The following is a 25,435-nucleotide window of genomic DNA, read 5'->3' on the forward strand; positions in this document are numbered from 1 at the left end:
GAAAAAAAAAAAAAAAGTGATCAAGTGGGCGCCTCCCTGTCATGCATGCGCATTAATACTTTCCGCAGAAACACTTAAATATGAATAGTAATTGAGCACATTTATTTTAGGTTAACGCTACAGTATGGGATATGCATTAAAATAAATCTTCACAAGTCTACATCCGAGACAGGTGCAGTTATAACCTGTAAATTGAAGGCTATTAGACATTTTAAAATGATCTGCCACTCCTATTTGTTGATCATTAGTGTTCTTGTCGCAGTCATAAAACATTGTTTTAATTACTCTCATATTCTTTTTTTAATTAAATCGCTTACGCATAATAATAAAGATACGAACAAGGTTAGGTCAAATTGTACAAATATAAATGCTATAGACTGTGAAGAAGATTGCAGTTTCACATTTTGCATATGCATAAAGTGAATTATTTGTACATGCAATGAGACAAAATAAAAACAAGATTTGTAATGAAGAAAAAAAAGACAAATAAGAATAAATGATGTAACCACTCAACACATCTCTTGAGGGTCTCACTCTGCAGCATGCACACCAAACAACCAAATCTTGCACTCTCAGAGCAGATAGTGACATGACATTTTTAAATAAGATAATAGTGACAATGAACATTATATGACATTTAAATTAGTTTTGACAATTTGTCCTTCAGTCTGCCTGTGCATTTCTGACTGGGCTGGATGTCCGCGATGTTCTCGTTGAGAATGCAATTTCTAAAATGTTATTAGAATAAATTCATTTCTAAAATGTTATGATACGGAAAGCCTGAAACAGATCACAGAAGTATATAGACCTACACAGTAGGCTACCAGTCATCAGCATACTTATAATGAGAGAACTTGAGCTTAAACAGAGGACGTTTAATTAATCCGTCCCTTCTTTTCAGTTTCAGTGATTTAGCTAAATCGTGCCAAGTTTAATTTATCCGTTTCTTGTTTTAGTTAGGCCTAAATAATGGGAGCGAAATTATAAAGTCCCTAACGTTGTACTAAAATAAAGGAAATAATTCATAAAATATGCAACAATTTCTTAATTAGTGAACATATATCTTTTCCCCACGTAGTTCTTTGTCAAAATAAAGGACAGGTAACGAATCAAAGTATGTGCGACAAAAAATGCATGCTGTTTAAATTAAGGAATTTTAATATATAAATTAAAATTGTATTTGTGACAAATATTAAGTAATGGAAGAATATTGACATTTAGAATCCATGTATGTAGCCTAGCCTGAAAGGCTACCGTTTTTAATGCTCCGATCATCCAGAATGCTCCAAAGTAAACCACCATTTCTTTAAGGTAATATAACACATTATTTATATTATATAAATAATGTTGCATACCTGTTAAATGTTTCAAATCTGAAATATGGTGTAATACTTAGCATAAATATAAGCACAGGCTCATACACTTGCCATTTATCCTGCTTAAATCTGTTCTAAATGAGAAATGCACATAACTTAAGTACTAAATTTGCATCGGTGAATATGAAATTTTATCTAGACCTACAGTGTTTTTTTTTCATTTTTCGCCAACTGCAGCCATCAAATGTAACATCGGCAAGGCAAAGCTGACAGCTATTTGTGAAAATGCACTTTGAAGCGATAGCTTGATAACTTGTGGTTAAATCGTCACTCAGCGGTCAAGCGCTGCAAATGCGTTTTGCAGACGCAGTGGCGTGCCGCCCATGGCGGTAGAAAGCACGTTCTGGTTGGCCACCTACTGTAAATATAGTCAAAAGCAATAAAGTACTTTTATTTAATTATAACTTTAAAATTAAAACAAATAAAAACTATAGTAAAAACTATTTGAAACTATTAAAATTGTGTCTTGTTTCAGCATCTAGATATTACAGCCCTTATAAATATTTATATAAAAGGCTATGCAGACATCTAGTGGCTATACAGTTTTATTTTATTATTATTATTTTTTTTTTTTTTTTAATTTCTTTAACTTGTGCAAGGAGAGTCTTGAATGATCTCTCTTAGTCATAGCCAATAAAGCATCATCTTTTATAGATTTACCAAAGTTCTAATGTATTAAACAAAAGAAAAAACTGTCAATGCAATAAAAACATTGAATAATTGTTTTCAAGATATTTAAAAATGTTTCAGCAAAGATTTAAAAATTGAAAGGAAAAAGAACAGACTAAATTTGTAGGCTGTACATTGCATTTTATTACATTCAGAAATAATGTAGGCTAAAATAATGGTAAAAAAAAAACCTAAATTACAAACAATTAGGCTATTTTAGTTCCCTTCTTTCCACAACAAATACAACAATAAAGTTGTATTTAGGCTTAATATAAGCGTCAAGCCAAAACAAATTAATTTAAAAACTAAACTGAATCCTACTTCTCTCATTCTGGACAAATCCAAATGTTTCCATATTCGCAAAGTATCTGGATGTTAACCTACTATTTATTATGTAAACTATAGGCCTTGTTCTTCACTCGCATTATCGATGTAAAACATCATACTTTACATATAGGCTATATCAGCAGAGAGGCGCTGGTCACACTAAATGGCACATACTGTACTATGGACTATTTAAATTCAGCAGTGTAACTTTTTCTGTTTCTTTAACTGTATTTTTATTTTGATAATGGATAGGCTGCGATGTCAAATTAGCATAAATTTGTGTGAGGCACTGACGCGATCACTGCCTTGTTTTTCCAACTGTACTTACTCCGTAATTTATGGTCATACCAGTGCTGGTTTATCATACAGATAGAAGCAAAGCATCATTCAAAACTGTAAATCTTTTGTAAAATAAAAAAACTGCTTTCTGCCATCTCGTTTTTTTTCTGTGAACTTATCGTTCACATTGCAACTCATCATTACAATTATCCGAAACTCAGCACAATTTTTTTATTTCGTTTTGTTAATTTGTTAATGATTTAAGTGAAATATTTGTATATAGGCCTATATATTCCTTTTTATGTAGCCTATATAGTTTTATTGTTTTCTCCAGTGATGTGACTGTGTGCAATAAGATATAAAAGTAATATGAGGTATGTGCCAGGTATGTGATGTTCATTTATTTATTGCAACATGACACAATAGCAGTCAAAACATTTGAACAGTAAGATTTTTAATGATTTTGTAAAGAATTCTCTTCTGCTGACTAAGCCTGCATTTATTTGATCCAAAATACAGAAAGTTGCATTTGCTAAAATTGTGAAATGTTTTTACTATTTTAAATAACTGCTTTCAATTTGAATGTATTTTAAAATTTAATTTATTCCTGTGATCAAAGCTAAATTATCAGCATCATTCCTCCAGTCTTACTCCAAGTGTAACAAAATACACTATACCATTCAAAAGCTGGGAGTGAGTATATATAGAAATTAAAACTTTTATTTAGCACACAAGTATATTAACTGGTGTAAAAAATTAAAAACTGTTTTGGAAGTAAAGCCAGTAGTATGTGACACTAGAGCAATAAAATCACCCATCAACCTTGCCTGTACAACTTTATAGTCGATCTTTAACTCATGTGATGCCCATGTAAATCTTGTTTGCAAGAATAACTGACACCTTCCACAAGCTGTTTAGAGAAATAAATCCAACCACGTAAACTGTCAATTATTTCTTCAGAATTAATTAAAATATATAAATATTTAGTGATTAAAAATAAATCAAAATAAACATGCAATGCAATAAAATAAAAATGAAAAAATAAATCAATTAATAATATACAATAAATAAATATTAAAAGTGAAGCATGTCATTTCTGCACCTACAGCAGCCACATAACAGAATTACAATACGAAAGTGTGGCCCAGTAACTTGACCAATAGTGTGAGTTTGGGGTGGGACCACCCCAAAAGTAAAATAAATAAATAAATAAATAAATAAAAAAAAATCAGATGCATGTGTGTTAGGTTAGAGGCCATCTATATGACAGAGTCATCCCTTAAAAGTTCCCTAAATAAACTGTTAACTTTTCTATACGTCCCACCCAAACCTGTTTCAATTAAACATACAAAAAGACAGGAAATAAAGCAACTCATTAATATTTGAAACGCTGTTGAAAAAAAAAAAAAAAAAAAAAAAAAAAATCTACTTTAAAATGTATATTTTTAAACATTATACATCAATATACATAGACTTTTACTATTAGACAGTAAAACAACAAACATTAGAAGTCAAAGAGCCCTCAAGCTGTACCTTTTTCCTCAAACTCTTTTATCACAGCTGTCATCATGTCCTGGTAGTAGGACTCTCCCCTCTCTTCTATGCGGATATCCAGGCAGTTGTAGACCTTTTGAAACTCTACATCAGCAAAGTGGAAGGGACAAAGACGGTTTAATTACAACAGTCACACCACAGGAAAATCAAATGTGGCACTCTCCTGAATTAACAATGCCTGATTGGATGGCATCATCAGAAAAAAAATAAACACTAATTGACCATTCATTAGACAAGCCTTAGTGGGGACTGATTTTGGGGGAGACTGAAGGGCCTGATTAAGGGATAAAAGTAGATGCTGTCTAGAGCTGGTGTCACAAGGAACAGACACGCCAAACAGTGGTGCATGGCATCACTTCACTGCTTTAACAGAAGCTTCAGAACTTGGAAAAAAACCCCCCCCCCCCCCCCCCCCCCCCCCCCCCCCCCCCCCCCCCCCCCCCCCCCCCCCCCCCCCACGCATGATCCCTGTATTTCACCTTTATTTGTTTGTAATGAAAAGGAAACAATTATAACTTTTGAGTTAAGCACTCCTTCAATAATCGCACCTGCAAAGAAGTATCAGTACACTGTAAAAAATAACTGAATTTAAGGGTACAAGACTGTAAAAATGCTACAGAAAAAACCTGTTAAATGGTTAACGGTAAGTTCCCCCACTATATACGGTTAAAAACTGTATTGGACATTTAATTTGACGGTAGTATACAGTTTTTTGAAGTGGGGAAAAAGAACATATAATTTACAGTGAATAACCGTAAATTGACATTCGGAGAATTCCGAGGGTTTCCTTTCAAATTTGGTGTTTTTTCTGTTTTTGTTTTTTTGTTGAAATAACTATGTTTCTTCTTCAGAGTTCCAGCGGGTCCTTAAAAAGTCATAAGTCTTAAATTGTACAAGAAAGTCTTATTTATGATTTCAAGAGGTTTTAAATTTGGGTACGGACCAGAATTGCGGTTCAGCTTAATGTGACGAAATTCAAAAGGCTATGAATTTGTTAAATTAACACGAGCGGTGCAAGTTTCAAAGTCAGGCGCTGCACTGCTTTGTGTAATGCAGGGGGGCGCTGTAATTAAATCATTTTGGTGTGTTCTGTGTGAGGTGACAATGGTACACACAAAGTTTGTTGTCATTATGTCAAAGCTTTGCAAAGATATAGCCTTAATGTCCTTTTGGCACCATGCCTAAAATTTGAAGCAGCACTGTACAAAAATGGCTTTGTCTATCGACATGAAATACATAACATTTTCTCAGTACAGTCTGAAGATGATCTGACTCTATTTTGGTGAAAATCGGACCAAAGGTCAAGGAGGAGTTAAAACAGTAATATTTTAACAAATCAAAATGGCGGACAGGAAGATCGGCTTACTATGGCATAGTTGGTATCTATGTTGTCGGCATGAGTCAATGAATATTTTGAGACCAGTTTCCATTACAATACGCTAATGGCAATCAAAAGTTATTAGCATTTTGGAAATTGAATTATTAATGGTTAATGAATGGTTTATTACTCCTGACCAATAGGTGGTGCTTTTACCAAATTGCTGTGCCGTGGTCAATTTGAGGTGACAATGGCATATATAAAGTTTGATGTAAATATGTCAAAGCTTTGCAGAGATACAGCCCTCAGATGCAGTTTGGCATCTTTCAAGCAAAATCAGTGAGGCACTAAACGAGAACCATTTCATATAACGACACAAAATCCATAATTTTTTGGCAACATGGTCTGAAGATGATCCGAAATCAAATTTGGGTGAAAATCGGACAGACGGTCTAAGAGGAGTTTGAAAAAGTAGGTTTTAACAAATCAAAATGGCAGACAGGAAGTTCAGTCAATTATGGCAAATTGGTATCAATGTTCTCAGCATGATCCAAGGAACCGATATGATAGATATGAGACTGAAAAAGTTATTAGCATTTTTAGAAATTTCATTATAACTTTGACCACAAGGTAGCGCTGAACCCAAACTTTTTGAGTACCGTCAGGGCATAGTGTCAAAGATGCCAATGTTTCGTCAATTATAAAATTTTATGACAAAATTCAAAATGGCCGACATGGGAAAAATGGATATGGTTCGACTTGGCATGCTCCACCCAATCTAAAGAGACCAGATTTGTGATTTTTGGTCAAACCATTCAGAAGTTAAAAGCAGAAATATTAATTTTTAGCCTATTTGTAGTAAAACTGCAGTTATACAAATGGCAATAGTATACACTTTTACTATAATAAAAGCATGGTTAATTTTTATGAGGGCTGGTGTACTGCAAATCTCTGAACACATCTAGTGTGTGCAATCAGAAATATCCTGAATCCGGAAATCTCTGTGCATCTCAAGTGTATGGTCGTGTACGCGACTCAGCACACTTGCCTGGGAAATTTTCATACACGGGTCGTACACCTTAAGTTTCACTGAAATTTCCCATGTCAGATTTATCCCGGAAATTCCTCTTTTCACGCAGTGTTATTGATCATGAGCCCAACATTTAGCAAGTCAGGAAAACATTCAGTCTACCTGAAGGAAGACGTATTTCATTGTAAGATAATGCTGTTAAATAGAAAAAAAAAAAAAAAAAAAAAAAAAACAATGTAGGCTTTTCTTAAACTTGGACCTTGTTATGTTGAAGTACAAATACAAACACCAGAAGCAACGTACACTCTCTAGGTGTTCTTTCATTAAAAAGTATGCATTTTATTTATTCACAGGCTATATGGTTGAAATAATATTTTAGTTCAAAATTTTAAGTGCCATTGTTTAAAAAAAATGCTTTATTGATTAACATTTCATTGACCTTTAGTTATGCTTTAAAATTACATGCCATTTGTAATTTCACAGTATTTTCACCTCCTAAATTACTACCCTTGTAAAGTCACAATCCTATAATGGTAAAATTTACTCAGGCCGATGGCATTTTTTGTATGATGTTAATTATTTATTTATTTATTTATTTATTTAATATTGCACATAAAACTGAAGCAAAACAAATATGATTATTTCTGAAAACTTTTAAACTGCAGTCAGATATAGGCCTACATTATTGTACATTACAAATATTTGGATCGTACCTTATTCTGTCCCTTATTTTCTTAAATAATAAAAGAGAAAGAATCACAATTAGCCCTTATTTTCCATTTCTTAAGTTAATTGGCAACCCTAATGATAATGTAATTATTTTTTGATTCCCCTGACAGTGGCACCTTCCTCAAACAAAGAAACCAAAAACAAAAAAACATCAGTTGTAAGAGATATGCGAGTGGGTGCTTGGTTTCCGAAATGGAAAATGAAGACAGCTCGTTATCACTCTCTAAAAAATTATATGATGAAAAGTCATGATAACATTTTTAAGTTAGGCTATTTTAATTCATAGAAATTTAAGCAATTTAAAGCTTTATATATATGGTGGGTGTTTGTTGTATTAATATCCCCTTAAATTTTTCACTGTTATATACTGCAGCCATTTGCTAAAATCATTTAAGTTATTTTTTTTTCCTCAATGTACACACAGCACCCCATATTGACAGAAAAACACAATTGTTGACATTTTTGCAGATTTATTAAAAAAGAAAAACTGAAATGTCACATGGTCCTAAGTATTCAGACCCTTTTCTGTGATACTCATTTAACTCAGGTGCTGTCCATTTTCTTCTGATCATCCTTGAGATGGTTCTAACACCTTCATTTCCAGGTGTTTTTGATTATACTGATTGGACTTGATTAGGAAAGCCACACACCTGTCTACATAAGACCTTACAGCTCATAGTGCATGTCAGAGCAATTGAGAATCATGAGGTCAAAGGAACTGCCTGAAGAGCTCAGAGACAGAATTGTGGAAAGGCACAGATCTGGCCATGGTTACGAAAAAATTTCTGCTGCACTTAAGGTTCCTAGGAGCACAGTGGCCTCCATAATCCTTAAATGGAAGACCTTTGGGATGACCAGAACCCTTCCTAGAGCTGGCTGTCCGGCCAAACTGAGCTATAGGGGGAGAAGAGCCTTGGTGAGAGAGGTAAAGAAGAACCCAAAGATCACTGTGGCTGAGCTCCAGAGATGCAGTCGGGAGATGGGAGAAAGTTGTAGAAAGTCAACCATCACTGCAGCCCTCCAAAAGTCTGGGCTTTATGGCAGAGTGGCCCGACGGAAGCCTCTCCTCAGTGCAAGACACATGAAAGCCCGCATGGAGTTTGCTAAAAAACAGAGAAATAAGATTCTCTGGTCTGATGAGACCAAGGTAGTACTTTTTGGCCTTAATTCTAAGCGGTATGTGTGGAGAAAACCAGGGCACTGCTCATCACCTGTCCAATACAGTCCCAACAGTGAAGCATGGTGGTGGCAGCATCATGCTGTGGGGGTGTTTTTCAGCTGCGGGGACAGGACGACTGGTTGCATTCGAGGGAAAGATGAATGTGGCCAAGTACAGGGATATCCTGGACGAAAACCTTCTCCAGAGTGCTCAGGACCTCAGACTGGGCCGAAGGTTCACCTTCCAACAAGACCATGACCTTAAGCACACAGCTAAAATAATGAAGGAGTGGCTTCACAACAACTCCGTGACTGTTCTTGAATAGCCCAGCCAGAGCCCTGACTTAAACCCAATTGAGCATCTCTGGAGACCTGAAAATGGTTGTCCACCAATGTTTACCATCCAACCTGACAGAACTGGAGAGGATCTGCAAGGAGGAATGGCAGAGGATCCCCAAATCCAGGTGTGAAAAACTTGTTGCATCTTTCCCAAAAAGACTGTGCTCCTCATAAATACTGAGCAAAGGGTCTGAATACTTAGGACCATGTGATATTTCAGTTTTTCTTTTTTAATAAATGTGCAAAAATGTCAACAATTCTGTGTTTTTCTGTCAATATGGGGTACTGTGTGTACATTAATGAGGAAAAAAATGAACTTAAATGATTTTAGCAAATGGCTGCAATATAACAGAGTGAAAAATTTAAGGGGGTCTGAATACTTTCCGTACCCACTGTATTTTAACAACACTGTTAAAATACATAATGTAATATGCCTATACATAATATGAACATAACCAGCTTTTTTTTTATTTTTATTCTTTATTTTTGAAACACTGGGAACAATACAATAGCCAGATTTACATAACCTCATGGTCACAGTTCCAGTCTGTGATCTAGATCAAGGTTCTCCATTCCCAACATTCTCATTTTTGTAAATATAATGAGAACATATTAGAACACAAACAAAGGGTGCATTACTATAATACAAATCTCTAATACATATAAAACAAAAGATAACACAATTATTTTGTTAATAAACGATACATAAAATACAGTACAATAAAATCAACCCTTGATTACCATTGTCTTTGCAACTTTCAGGACAACGTTTCTGCATGTTGTGTTTGATTAACATAGGATACCCATTTTGACCATAAGACTACAAATCTATTCATCTGCAAGCGGAGTGAAAATGTTAGTCTTTCCATCTGGTAGATTTCATTAACACATTCTATCCATTTTTTTTCCAGAGTGGGGGATCAGGGAGGAGCCAGTGTCCTGGTGATAGTTGTTTTCTTACAGGCAATAATTAAAATTCTGAATAGATACTTTGCATAATCAGGTAAGAAGTCTGTGTTACCCAAAATAAAGTTGGTAAAGTTAAAGGGTATTTTCATGTTGAGAATATTTTCGATATCTTTGTGTATCTCTATCCAATATTGTTTTATTACTGGACAATCCCAGAATATATGCCAATGGCTGGCATCTTCACTTCCACACTGCCTACAGCACTTAGTCTCCTCCCCGGAGCCAGAAATTTTCTGTTTTGGCATAATGAAAAACCTGATCAAACATTTCCAACCAAATTCCCTCCAAGAATGTGAGTTTGTGCATATCCACTGTGATATGCAGCAACCATTCCACTCCTCATCAGTTATTTCCATGTTACTTTCCCTTTCCCATTTTGTTTTCACATATAATGTTGAATTTGTTTGTTTATATGAACATAACCAACTTAAGTACATTATGTATTAAAACAAACACCTGCAGAGGGTGCCAACAGCCTGGTGACGTTTCACTTTACAGCGTGATTATACAATGTTTAAATCCATTAAATTTTAATATTTGGCCACATGCATAAACTTCAATCATCATGGCCTCCTAACAATCCCCATATCTACTGATTGGCTTCATCATGTGTGGTGGGCGTTCTGGCACACTTTGGCTGCCATCGCATCATCCGGGGGATTTTGCACACAGGTGGTGGATGAGGAGATACCCCCTCACAAATGTAGAGTGCTTTGAGTGCTTAGAAAAAGCAGAAAAGCGCTATATAAATGTAAAGAATTGTAATTATCATTATTATTATCATCGTGTGAGGCGCCAATACGATTGAACAGCGGAACCATACGCCATCATTTTTGGTCATACAGATCATTCGAAACTGTAAAGGGTCTACTTTTATTTGTGTACACTTACAATATCAGCAAAACTTTGTGCTTTTGTAAAATAAAGAAAGTCTCGGTCAAATTGGAGTGAGGAACAAAAATTAAGAGAAACTCAGGCCTTACCTCAAAGACATAAGAAATATATAGCCTGTCTATAGAAAGCTTGAAATGTCTACTTTAAAAAAAACTGATTCAAATGGAAAACAAACACTCTCTTATTATATAGGCTATGCAACTGTAAAGGCTGATTTATACTTCTGCGTTGGACATACGCCGTAGCCTCTATGCCGTAGGTTGTGTGTTGGTTTTAATTTATACTTCTGCGTCGACATGCAGTACACATGCAAACCACTAGTCTGCAGTTTCCATGGGCATTTTGTTGTTTAACCTGCAGTACCACGACAAAAGCCGAAGAAGAAGCGGTATGTTGGAGAAGCATTATAGCTGTGACTGTGGCAAATAAATATCAAAGAACAGATAATTTATTTAAAACTACAAAAAAAGAGACAACGGAACAGCAGAAGATAGCATTCTTTCAATCTTCACAAGGACTTATAACATACCATGGCAGAACAACTGTTTGTCGTGGACAACATAGTGATGTAATGCTATGTTTTATAAATGATAAGACACGTGTTCTTTATTTTGTTTCATTTTAAATAAAAAGGTGCAACATTAAAATACATTAAAGTGCAAAAAAACACACACGAAACTCAAATACATATGGAGGGAGGGGTAGCAGACCAATCGGAGCACTTGGGGTCTGCGTAGATTTGATTTTGGAGAGGTGCACATCAGGCTACGCTGTTGCCTGCACGTACTACGCACATCCTACGGTGTAGTTTCAACGCAGAAGTATAAATCAGCCTTTAGTCACATGAAAGGTGCATTTCTCTCGTACTGCGGAGATGGCGAATCAGCATTGTAAACTTCATCTTTGCGACACTGACTCAAAAAAAAAAAAAAAAAAAGTTTAGTAATAAGCAAATAAAATACGTTCTAGGCTATTTTTCCCTAGACATTCATTGTCATTCCTTTAGCCAGCAAGCTTTATGCGTCCACTTAAGCGTGGAATAGACTATAGCCTATAAAATGCTCATTGGTTTAGTATAGTAGCTTAAGTTAATTTAATAGTTTAATTAATCTAATATAAACATGAGATTACTAATGGCTTAAATTAGCAACTATAATAGCCCTTTAATAAAAAAAAAAAAAAAAAAAAAAAAAAAAATAATAATATAATATAATAATAAAAAAAAAAAAAAAATAATAATAATACTACAAAGGAAAGAATAACTGACAATGTGCCATTTGAATTACAGAAAAAAGAGGAAAAAAAAACAAGGTACTGTCAAAAGGTTCTTGTTTGGCAAAATTAATATAAACTATTCTGTTTTAAGGCAAATTAAGTTATAAAACAAACATAAATAAATAAAACATCATTATAATATTTCTACAGGCAGAGGAGAATAGCCAAACCAAAAAGAAACCAACACAATGTAACATTCATAAAACCGTACACAATGCAATGTGCACATGTCACTGGGGCTAGTGTCATCTAGTGGTCGCTGATTTTCTTAGGCTCAGCTGCGTGTGGATTGCAAGCTTTGTGTGTGTGTGGATCGGGCAAGGCTAAAAGGGCGGAACGAAAGTCTCAAAATTCAAATGAATTGAATAGAATCGACTCAAGAGATGTGAATTAAAGGATTAGTTCACTTTCAAATGAAAATTTCCTGATAATTTACTCACCCCCATATAATGTACTTCAATGGACTCCAAACGGTCAAAATTACAGTTTCAGTGCAGTTTCAAATGGCTATAAATGATACCAGATGATGAATAAGGGTCTTATCTAGTGGTTTTTTTTGTAAAATTATTGGTAATTTAAAGTTTGTGTGCTTTTTAAAATGTTTTTTATTGATTCTAGAGGATGTAAAAACCAGAAGCCGTTCCAGCGGATGACGTAGCACGTATGGGTCGCACGTGCGCCTCTGGGAAATGTAGGAGAAAAGGAAACAACGTTTCCTTACTTTAGCAAAGGAAAACCAGTCTCCTCTTGGCTTATATCGAAATTCTCTGACATTTTCCTTAATAAATCCTCATTTTGTGCTTCTAATTCGTGAACGGCGTTTTGTTTTGTTCTCTCTCTGTGCTCATCACTAATCACGCAACGTCGACGTGCTTAAATCATCCACTGGAGCGGCAAATGCACATTTTAATCACTAAATGCACAAATTTTAATACTTTAATACAAACTATAACACTTGTATTCACAAATATGTCTCTTTTTGAACAAAATGCTGCACATTAATGTAATTCTTAACTCTGCAGACACCGGTTGAAAAGCATTTGTTTCAGTTTAGTGACGCACATTTGCAAATTTTTCAAATCGTGTACACATTAATGAATTACGCTGGGCCTTGTTCGTTGGTAGTTTTTTTTTGGAGGGTTGTGAAATGCTGTAAACTGTGAAAATTAAGTCTCAAAATCCAAATGAACTGAACAAGACCGATTTGAACAAGTAGTCAATAAATACATGCGCCACCTGATCCACAAATGCATGGATTCCTTTTTGTATGAGCAAAAATGTATTTGAGCAGACCAACTGGGGAATGGGTACTTTAATGTCATTCACCGATCGGTCTGCACAGCGCCACTTTAAGTCAAACACACCAATTCTGCCATGAAGTCCAGCATCCTGAAGTTGCATCTTCACTGTTGATGCTGACACTGGTGTTTGATGGGTACTATTTAGTGCAGCTGCCAGTTGAGGACCTGTGAGGCATCTTTGTCTTAAACTACATACTCTCAGATATTTGTCTTCTTGCACAGTTGTGCATTGGGGCCTCCCACTCCTTTTTCTGTCCTTGTTAGAGCCAGTTCGTGCTAAGAAATTTTAAGAAATTTTAAGTTTCCTCACAATTTCTCTCATTGAATGGCCTTCCTTTCTAAGGACAACAATAGACAGACGGGTCTCTAATAAAAGATCTTTCTTTCTGGCAATTTTGAGCCTGTAAACAAACAAACAACTGCTGATGTTTAGATACTAAACTAACCTAAAGAACGCCATGCTCCCTTGTTTGCTACATTAGTACAACGGTTCTCAGCTGCGCATTACAACAGCAAAAGGGTTTCCTCAATCAATTAGCCCTATAAAATTTTTACTTTGAATTAGCAGCCATACCAGGAGATTGATGCAGAGGACTGACAACTGACCTATTGGTAAGCCCCTCCCCTCGAACGCAGATGAGCCAATGGCAGTCGAGTATCAATTGCACGGGGAGTGGAACTCGGACATCTGTAGGTATCAGCGCCATAGAGAAACAATGGAAGATCCGAAGCTTGCACTATAATTATGGGGTTTATGCTTCAAAAATGGAAAAAAGATGTGCCTGGGGTACTTGTACCAGTGATTCCAGGTATCCTGAGAGGATAGGCAATGGAATTATTTATGTATTTATTTCCTAAACCCAAACAAAATGCAGCAAAATGTGCCAAAGCATTCACCCCCAATCCCAATGAGGAAAAAAACATTTGTTTTCTGGTTGTCATACTCTCATTAAGTTACAATTTTAAACCTGCTCAAGCAGAACATTAATGTCATCTTGTGCTTTAGCAAGGTATCTCTGGCTAAAACTAGCTAACATTAAAGTTAGTGACTCTATACAAACCTAAATAGCGGACTGTTCTCGTGTCTTGTACAGTGTAGGGCAAAAACACATTAACGAAGGTCTACATTTCATTGTCTCTTCATATTAAACTGGTTAAATGTAAATTAATTTAATTTAATCGTACCCTGCGATACATGAACAGTGTTGATCCGGGATGTTGTTAACAGTGATCGTGACGAACGTATCATGAGGCTCCTCCCACTTGTATTGTGATCTGTAAACCCTCGCTTCCAAATTAATTCCCACAATATTTATTTTAAAATCTTTTATATATACCTCTATGGCATATTTAAGTCCCACTTGAATGGTCGCCCTTCTATGTCCAAAATGTATCAAAAAGATATAGGGACAAGGTTTTCACACTGACAGCTGTCATTGTAAGACAGTTAATAAATCCGATTGTTTGTCCAAGTTTGCAACAGTAACTAAGGTGGGCGGGGCTTACCGATAGGTCAATTGCTAATAATAGGCCTCTATGGAAAAATGTACATCCTTTAAAAATCATCTGATTAATTATAATTGTTTGTGAAATGGATAAAAGTGTTTGTGAATTGCATGAAAATTTGTTTTTCTTGTGGTAGTGTATGTCATTCAACCTGACCAATCAGGTTGTGAACATATCACTATGAGTCAGATGAATGTTAACCCTTTCCTGCTCAAATGGTATTACTATTTCCTAGCCAGCCGTACTCAGGTTGTGAAGATCAATAACACCCTATCAGATCCAAAAATTACGCACACAGGTGCTCCTCATGGTTGTGTGAGCTCGCCTGTGCTTTTTATACTCTACACTAATGATTGTGTAAGCTCACACATGGGGAACTATATCTTCAAATTCTCAGATGATACAGCGATCTTAAGTCTACTGTATTAAGAGAGTGATTCATCATCTTATCATTCTGAGATAAAAAAAAAAATAATAATTTTGAAAAGTGGTGTGATGCCAATTCATTGATTTTAAATGTCAAAAAACAGAGGAGATTGTTTTTGACCCCAGAGCAGTCGGTGAACACAGTCATGTTATTTACAACACTCAAATCAAACAGGTGTGTTCCTACAAATACCTAGGCATCCATATTGACAACATGTTTACATGGCAGATTCATGTTGAGTTATGTGGCAAACTTCAACAAAGATTGTACTTTTTGAGGAGACTCCATCTTTATCATGTCAATAAAAAAAAACATGTCTGTGTTTTACCAGGCTGTTCTGGAGAGTCTAATTAGGCACGGGCTCCAAGCTTGATATGGCATTCTCTCTGTACAATTAAAAAAAAAAAAAAAAAAAAAAAAAAAAAAAAACTGACTTTCTCAGACTGTCCAGATGGCCATGAAAATCGTGGACCTCAAAGACTATCCATCTCTCCAAACATTACGAGCAGTCTGTGCACAGAGGGGCTCATAAGATACTGGCAGATCCTTCTCACGTCTTACACCCTGAGTACGTGCTTCTGACTTCAGGTAGAAGGTATACAGTGCCCAAATGTTGATTCAGTCGGTTTAAAAAATTATTTTGTGCCTGCTTCAATTAAAATTTTGAATGGTTAGGGGTAGGACAATGGCCAGTGACTTGGTTCTGGCTAGTAGTCATCATTTAACTCTGTGTAGTGTTTTACATTATTTTATTCTTATTTATTGCTGGTATTGTTATTTATTACTGGTTTTATGGGTCAGGAAGTTGTGTGATTGTGGTAGTTCCATTGTGCACTGTGACTTTTGATACTGTCTGCATGCTTTGCCCCCCTGTTTAGTATGCTTAGTATGTTTTATGTGTGATTTATGTGCTTTGTTTATTTATGTGTGTATATGCAGCATACACTAAGCCCAAGAAAAATTTCCCCTAAGGGGACGATAACATATATTGTATCGTATCGTTAAAAACTCTCATCGTGTGCAATGTCGCACTGTCCCTGTGGATATTTACACAAGCTTCGAAGCCCAGCTTCTCCATCTTGACTGGAATGGTCCTGTCTGTTTAGGGGGGATCTACAGCAATTCACTGATTTTATTGGTAACATTGTTATTAAATTAGATCTTTTTTTATTGGTGACGATTTTAACATTCATTTTTGCTGTCAGTCAAACACTCCGTCAAGGGAATTCCTTAATACAATTGATGCTTTTAACCTGATACAGTGGGTTAAAGATCCCACTCATATCCACGGTCATACTCTGGATCTTGTTCTTTCATACAGAATCAATATTTCTGATATTACAGTTTCTGATTATATGCTCTATGACCACAGGCCTATTTTATTTTCCATATCTCTTCGTGTCTCTACTAAAGCGTCATCTGTGTCCCGGGTTTATTCTCCTCAGTTCAGTGAAAATTTTAGTCAGTGCTTTACTAAGTACTGTTCTAATCTATTCCTGGACTCCCCGTTACCAGACCTTGATGCGGACGAAAAGGGACAATCTACACATCTCACTACAGTTGATTAAAGACAGTTTATTGGCTTATCCGAGAGCCACCAAAGCTGCTAAGGCATCCTATTTTTCAAATTTAATACTACATAATCAGTCAAGACCTAAAGTCTTGTTTTCTGTTATCAATTCTGTTGTTAATCCCTCGGTCAATACTATGTCTGTTGCCTCTGTTCCTCTTTGTGAAAGCTTCTCAAGGTTTTTTTTAAGGAAAAAGTAGGACTGGTAACTAATATTCCCCCTTTTGAGCTGCCTCTCCCCTGCAGTTGTCTGCATCTTGGGACGTCTTTGAACCTGTCTCCCTTCAGTCACTCACTGACACTACTGCCAAGTTGAAATCATCCTTTTTTTCATATGATGTTATCCATTCTAGGTTTTTAAAGCAAATTGTTGATTCAGTTGGACCGGGTCTAGTGTCCTTTTTAAATAAATGTCTTTCAACTGGGGTGGTTCCTGCTCATCTGAAAGTGGCTACTGTCACACCTCTCCTCAAGAAGCCTTCACTTGATCTGTCAGTTAAAAAAAAAAAAAAAATATTGCCCTATCTCTGTTTTATCATTTATCTCCAAGGCTTTGGAAAAGATTGTGTTTTTCCAACTTCAATCTTTCCTTGCTGTAAATAATCTGTTTCAGCACTTTCAATCTGGTTTTAAGGCTGCCCACAGTACTGAATCTGCTCTTTAATGAGTGTTAAACAACATCTTTTTAGCCACTGATATGTGTGACACTGTGGTCCTCATTCTCTTAGATTTATCAGCTGCTTTCAACACTATTAACTATTCTGTATTAATCAATAGACTGAAATCTTGGGTAGGTCTCTCTGGCACTGTTCTAAAGTGGTTCCAGTCATTTTTATCTGACAGGAAATATGTGGTTAGGCTAGGAGAATTTTTATCTTCCACTGCTTCTTTCCCCTGTGGTCTTCCGCAAGGCTCTATTTTGGCCCCCTCCATGTTTTCATTATATATATGCTACCTCTGGGATCTATTTTTAGAAAACATGGAGTGAGGTTTCACTTTTATGCAGATGATACTCAAATCTATTTACCTTTCAGGAAAAATTATCCACTGGACATGAATGCTCTTTTATCCCATCTAGATGAGGTTAAATCCTGGTTATCTCAAAAAATGTTATCCTTAAATGAGGAGAAAACTGAAGTAATTGTTTTTGGCCCTTCAGAAAATATGAAAGCATTTCATTTTGACCTGGGATCCCTATCAGATTTTAGGTCTTCACAAGTATGGAATCTGGGTGTTATTTTAGATGACTCATTAAAATTCAATAAACAAATTTCCATGGTGATTGGGTCCAGTTTTCATCAGCTCCGTATACTTGCAAAAATAAAACATTTCCTCACAGATAAGACTCTGGAGATGGCGGTGCATGCTTTTAATGCATCTCGTCTCGATTACTGTAACTCATTATACTGTGGCATTTCTAAAGCTCAAACTGCCCATCTTCAGCTGGTCCAAAATGCTGCCACTAGATTTCTTTTAAAAAAGAAAAAAAAAGGGATCACGCCACTCCATTTTTAAAGGCCCTTCATTGGTTGTCTGTTCAATTAAGAATACATTTTAAAATCTTATTATTTGTTTTTAAATCTTTATACAATCAAGCACCCGGCTACCTATCTGAACTGCTGCATCAGTACATCCCCTCGAAAAGTCTAAGATCTGGTGACCAGAACCTTCTTTCAGTTCCACATTCCAGACTTAAGCGTAGAGGTGACCGTGCCTTCTCTGTAATTGGTCCTCACCTCTGTAATGACTTGCCAGTGGAGATCTGAATGGCCCCTAGTATGACCATTTTTAAGTCTCTTTTAAATACCCATCTGTTTTCATTGGCCTATTAGGTTTTATATTCCTGCCTATTATATTTTCTAAAGCAAAACATTTAAATTACTTTTCTTACATTATCACAGACATTCTAAATTAAAACTTATCATTGACCGAAACCGTCAGCTCTACTACCTTTTCTTTTGCATTTAAATCTTTATTACAAGCAATCCTGTGGTACATAAAAAACTTTAATTAAGAACTTTAAGAACTTTAAACCTAGCCAAAAAACCATAGCCTATGTGTTGGCTGTGAAACACAGTAGACTATAATTATATGCATTAATGGTGTAATTACTAAATTTTTGTGTCAATGCATGTTCATATTTACCGCAAACAATGTGCTGTTACTTTAATTCAGCGTGTGCAGCACAGCAAAAAAATAGACTCAGTGCGGAAACAATCTCTGCACTGCTGCTGAAGCACCACTCCTAAACGCACTGCCAGACCGCAACCGTGTGTGCAGTGTGAACACCTAAATCTGTTTATATGAGCGCAAAATAAATATGCACCACATACGCACTGCAAACAAAGTAATGTGTACCTGGCATTATGTGTGTGTGCTGCAAGTGTGCATGAGTGCATGGTCTCCAGGAAAGCGCGCGAGCGATGAATTGTTTAAACCAGGGGTTGTCAACCCCAGGGGGCGCCAGCACTTGTCACAGGAGGCGCGAGCATCAGTTAATTCAGAAACGTTCCCATGAGGATTTATGAATATGAGTTAGCAAATCTTTAGCCATCCGCTAGGGGGCAATCTGACTCCCTCTGCTAGTGGACAGTAGAGGCTGACATTTTTTTGCAGGATGGGAGTCATCTTTGCTATTAATCACGGGATTTGGACGGTACAGGATAAATGGTTAACGGGAGCAGACGGGAGCGGGAATCAACCAATAGCAAAGACAAAAAAAAAAAAAAAAAGTAAATGCACCATTTTGTAGTTTCCGTTTAGTACGCCTACAATGTAACGCAATTAAAAAATAACTACACGACCCAGCCGTCCCAGAAGCCATCAGTGCTTTTTGTCACGGCTTCCCGCTGGAATTCAAAGAGCAGTGATGGAGGGAGCTAACAGCCGCGGAGAAGTCGATGTGGCAAAAAATTATTTACAGCGCAAAGTCAGAAGTAATGACATGTCTATTAAGTTCACAGAACTGGTCATAAAGTCTGAAATATTAATTAAGTTTATGAGAGTAGAATGTGACGGTGATAGCACGATGTACGCTGCTTGTAAGACATGTTTAGTCTTAGTCAAGTACGCAAGTGATTCAGGGATGAGCGGTCTGAAGAGGCACATTTGCAAGGCAAATTCGGGAAAGAATCAGCCAAGCATCGCTTCGTTCATCAAGCGAAAATTGCCGTCAGGTGTCAAGTCTCGTCTGACTGACAAATTTGCTCGCATGTGCAGCCAAGATCTCAGACCCTTTGCTGTGGTAGAGGGGAAAGGCTTTACCAACGTAGCACAGGAGCTGCTCGACATTGGAGCCAAATATGGAAGTAACGTGCAGGTGGAAGACATACTGCCATGTGCACGCACAGTTTCCCGTCACGTAGAAGGGGAGTATGAGAAAATAAAACTGCTGGTCATGGAGGAGCTCCGTCAGGTATGTCACTCTGCACTATTTTTATACATAAATTGTACCTCTCACGCAGTAGTCTGTGATCTATAGATTCTAAACCTTATACACCAGATTTTCCTTACAATTTTTAAACGCCATATCTCCATATTCTAAACTGGTAATCTTTTTTACATGTAAGATATTTTGTGGCCCATTAAAAATATAATTCTTCCTTTCATGCAGACTAGAGACCATGCTGTAACCACAGACCTTTGGACAGAGGAAAGGACCAACACACACTACATCACTGTTACAGTGCATTACATCCTTGACTGGAAGATGGTAAACCGGATTCTGGCCACAAGAGAGATGGAAGGTGTTAAATCCAGTGACCACATCAGAAGGACTGTGGAGAGAATCTTTCAGGTATCTCTCTCCGTGTGTCTGTCTGTCTCTCAAATCAGATCATCTTTTATCCACAAGGCATATGTAATTAATATTGCTAATTAATGATAAAATTGGGAAAAGTATGAGAACAGAGTGCAACAGTAACAACAACAAAAAACATGTTTACAAGAAAAATTATACAATAAGAGAAATATATCAATAAATACAACAGTAGCCATGTGTGTCACTGTCCCTTACTGTACTGCACATCAGTTTGTTGCAGGCAGCTGCATTTGCTGCTCTGTGTCGGAGGCAGTTTTACTTTTTTGATAGATTAAGGAAAACGTTTCATAAAAATTTCAAACTTTTAAAAATAGTTTTCATATTTTCATATCTTAGTGTCCTCCTGTGCTGATATGCATTAAGCATATGTGTAAACACTGTATGTTTTGTCCTAATATAGTTATAAACATTTATTGAAAAGTTCTCTGTTCAGTTACAGGACCGTTAGTCATTCTGTTTTGATGCTCTTATATCTGGGCTTCTTTTTGCAAAGCTTTTGTGTTAGTCTTTTTTTAATCTTTTTTTTTTTTAACCTCACACAGGAATTTGGCATCCTGAGCAACAACACCGCTTTTGTAACGGATAATGGCTCAAATGTGGTTGCAGCATTCAAGGATTATGTCCAACTCTCCTGTGCTGGCCATAATATCAACTTAATCTTAAAACATGTATTTGACCACTTGGACGAGGACAACCCAGTGCACAGCAACATCATCAAGCTGTTTAAGGACACAAAGACCCTTGTCACACACTTCAAAAGAGCAGGGTAAAATAGCATACAATTTTATGTCTTCCTGGCAAAGCTGCTTATATAATTTGAAAGAAATTAAAGTGAAATAAATAAAAAGAAGCTACTGTAATTTATACCTGCACAGGTCTTTGTTTTTTTTTTTACTCAATTTTAAATAAATCTCTTTTTCTTAAATAAATGTTGTTTTCCCAAAAGAGAGGCCAATGAATTGGAATTTATGTCACCGTAACATCCATTTTTCTTGTGCAATCTCTTTATATTTTAGGTTGCAAAAAGCACTGGACCAGTCACTGAAGCAATCTGTGGAGACGAGGTGGAATACCAGACTAGCAATGCTCCAATCTGTTAATGATGCTCTGAGATCTGGGAGGCTGCATGACATCCTGCTTCGCCGAAACGAGCTCCGTTACCTCAACAACATAGACTGCGAACTTCTTGAAGACATCATCCAACTCCTGAAACCTTTTGATGAGGCTACCAGGCATCTCTCCACTGATCAGACACCTACCCTTCACCTTGTCCTCCCGACCAAGGCTACTCTACTGAGGGGTTTGTCGATCCAGGATGGAGACAGTGTGATTGTAAAAGAGGTAATACAATACATTTCTGATTTTCATTTAGTTGGTGGTCATTCAAGTAGCAAGCATAAGCACAGTGCAATGATGTTGCATGTATCGTCATGCTCCTCCTCCCCTAGCTGAAAGGGAAGTTAGCCCAGGCAGTGGTGATGAAATTCAAAGTCCACCTGTACCATAAGGTAGCCACAGCTCTCTCTCCTAGCCTGAGGAGTTTCTTAAGGAAAACTCTCAACGGTCAGGAGTATGAGGGGGTCATCAGCACCCTGACAGCACTCACAGAAACGGCAGGGACAGAGGAGAGAGTGAGAGGCCTTGTGGAGAAAGAGGGTGAATAACACTAGCATCAACAGACAAAATTTATTTTCATTTATTTAGAGTGACACACACATACAGGACAGGTGTGAGGATTACCTTATAGGTAATGTTTAATATAGGTGTGTTAGACAATTGAGTATGTTAGACTACAAAGAACTAGATTGTAAATGACAATGTTCTATAAGAATCTGTATTTTTTTCCTGAAGATCCACCCCCAGAGCAAGGAGCTATGGAGGTGCATAACTTCTTTGCAAGTTGTGTAGAAGAGGAAGAGAGGAAGGAGGACAGTGGTGATATGGAGTCACATGTTCGCCAGTTGGTGCTGCAATACATGAGTGACACTAAGTTGACACGTTTCCAGTGTCTTCTTGACTTCTGGCGGGAGATGTCAGGGTGGGCTCGTACCACTTGCCAAGAGGCTGCTAGCTATCCCCGCAACAAGTACTCCTTCTGAGCGTAGCTTCAGTGTTGCAGGAAGACTGATAGAGGAGAGGCGTTCTACCCTCAATCCAGAAAATGTAGATGCACTTTTGTTCCTACACAGCAACATATAACTAAGATGGACTCATTATGCAAGAGCATAATTGATGAAAATCGTTAACATGTTACTAAAAAAAACTATAAATGTATTGTTTACTCAACAATAAATGAGTAAAATGCAGCTTTATGTGCTGTTTGGGTTTATTAAGCTATTGTAGACATGGTGTGAACTATGTACTGTTTTTCTTTTATTTGCTGTCTTCCATTTTCTGGAGAAAATCTAGAAACAGGGGCTCAGCAGCTGGTCTAAAACAGGATGGAGAGCAGATTAAATCAAATTCTATGTATTAACTAAACACTAATTGAAGAAAAAAATATATGGGAGCGGTACAGGAGCGGGAGTCAGTTTAAACAGGAGCGGGATGGGAGTGGGAGTCAATTTACCAGGAGCGGGATGGGATGGGATTATTTTTTAAACTTTGGTCTGGGAGTGGGACGGGACAAGATTTCTTTCTATGGGAGTGGGACGGGACAGGAGTGAAAATCCACTCCCGTGTCATCCTCTAGTGGACAGTTAGAGCAGTTGGCTCGAGTATCAGTCATGCTTATTGACAGTGTAAGATGATTTACAATTAGCCAACCACGGATTGGCATGTCGTCATCTCAAACACGTTCAGCCATCACTTTGAATCAGGTAAACTGGTTATATATTTATGTTTCAGTATAATTACACATGCTATACCAGGGGCAGTTCTAAAGCCTTTTTAGGTGGGTTTCAGCCCCCCATCTGTCACCTTAGCACCCCAAAACTTCTTAACGATCAGAACAGTGCTGCTTCCTCAAAGTTTTTTTCATTCTCACGTGTTTTAAGTCTTGTCAGTTTAAACAAAGTAATTTTAAGCCATTTAAGCCCAAGACATCTCAATGCGGTACTGGCGCTGTGATAAAGCGTTTCTATACGCACTGCGTACAAGTGCACAAACAGATAGCCTTCTCAAACAGCAGGTGAATACCAATGGCTGTCTTGACAAGTATCCTTGTAAGCACAGTCGGTTGTTTTTAGTGAACGTAAACAGTAAAGAAAATATCAAATGTACATCAGTATAACAGATCTGTGCATTTCTTATGTAAATAATGTTAACCAAAAAGAGCAAAAGAAAAATCATTCACAGCTTTAATAGCTTTAATGGATATTTGCTATTATGTGAATGATAATAAAGTAATTTGGTGTGATTACGGGGGTGTGGGGCGGGGTTGGATGGGGGTTGTTGGGTGTTGGGGAGCGCAAGTGACATTAGACAAACTTGGGGGTGGGTGGGTGGGGTTTATGTCCTACAAGGTTGAAAACCCCTGGTTTAAAACACTGGCAAGAATTAAAAAGAAAAAATGCATTTTATAAACTTTAGTGACGATGTGCCACTGCTTTGATAATGCAAGTGACAATTCCTGCGTCAACTGTGCAGCTTGCAGTTCACTTAAAAAGGCAGACGTGATGTGATTTGAAGTTATTTGCTTTTTGTGAACTCAATGCTGTTTGTGAAATTATGTCTCACAGAAACTTGTTCAAATTACTTTATAAGTTATTTAATGAAGAAATTTGAAATTAGAAAATTGTACCTCACCTTCAGCATTATAATTATTTCACTCGTGCTGGACAGAGACTGAGACGGCGCTGCTGCATGTCGAGCCAAACCTCTGACAGCAGGCGAGTCATCAGATTGAGATCGGTTTTATGAGATCAGCCTTTTTAGAGATCGCCAATCAATCATCCCAAAGTGATTATCGGCTGATTGTGATTGGTAGCTGATCAATTGGAGCACCCCATTCTCAATTATGTTAAAAACCTACTTTTACGAACTAGTCCTAGGTTTTTCGCACAACCTCAATATAACCACTGCAGTACAATTCACTACACTCTCTAGGTCAATAATTATCAAAAAAAATATTGACCTTTTGAATTTGGACAGGCATCATTTATTTATTTGAAATGGGAATATTTTGTAACATTATAAACATCTTTACTGTCAATTTCGAACAATGTAATGCATCCTTGCTGAGTAAAAGTATTAATTTCTTTCAAAAGAGAAAAAAAATATGGTTTTCTGCTTTCTTCAGAAATGAATTTATATTATCCTTACCCTCTAAAGGGAACATACTGTCTGTCGAGGTTTGTATGTGCAGTCTGAGTGAGAATGACATTCTTAGTGATAAATTTCTCACACATACCATTGCGGGAAACATCACAGATGAGGTTCCAGGCTTTGATGAAGTCTGGCTCTTTGCTCTGAAGTTTAACCACACACTGGTAGGCCCTCCTCTTAAACTCCTCATCCTCATCAAACCTTTTCTTCGACTCCTGATGGAGATGAAAGTATACAGTAGTTTAACAACTTTAAAAAAAATAATAAATCAGTGCCACAGAATGCACAACAAAGCTCTATGGAGTTTTGTTGTGTCAAAGTGTCAAGCTCTGTCAAAGCGTTCCACAAAGAGACTGTATATTACAAGGGACCTTAAAAAACTACTTACATTCAATGATACATTTTTTAGAGATGTGCAAACAATACAACCACTGATCTAAGTTAAAGCAATGCAAGTTATTCCACGTATTCCAAATGAAATCAAAATTCACACTATTGACTTTGCTAGCACACATTGTTAGTCTTGAGGTAAACAGTTAATCCACTAAAAAAAGATTTTTTAGCAATCTTAAATCAAAATGAAAATTTGCTTCTGTTCTGGAATGGCATTCCTTCTTCCTTCTTGATG

General features: G+C 36.8%; 1 protein-coding gene across 1 annotated transcript in view; it reads right to left on the bottom strand.

Moving 5' to 3' along the window:
- The window catches only part of rars1 (arginyl-tRNA synthetase 1), a 118,711-nt gene that overhangs the window by 38,869 nt on the left and 54,407 nt on the right, over positions 1-25,435 (bottom strand). Inside the window, 3 exon segments of the mRNA XM_042756205.1 lie at positions 4,185-4,289; positions 24,893-25,022; positions 25,179-25,187. Coding sequence (XP_042612139.1) covers positions 4,185-4,289; positions 24,893-25,022; positions 25,179-25,187 — 244 coding nt within the window.

Source organism: Cyprinus carpio, unplaced genomic scaffold (assembly GCF_018340385.1).
Source record: "Cyprinus carpio isolate SPL01 unplaced genomic scaffold, ASM1834038v1 S000006811, whole genome shotgun sequence".
NCBI classification, from domain to species: Eukaryota; Metazoa; Chordata; class Actinopteri; order Cypriniformes; family Cyprinidae; genus Cyprinus; species Cyprinus carpio.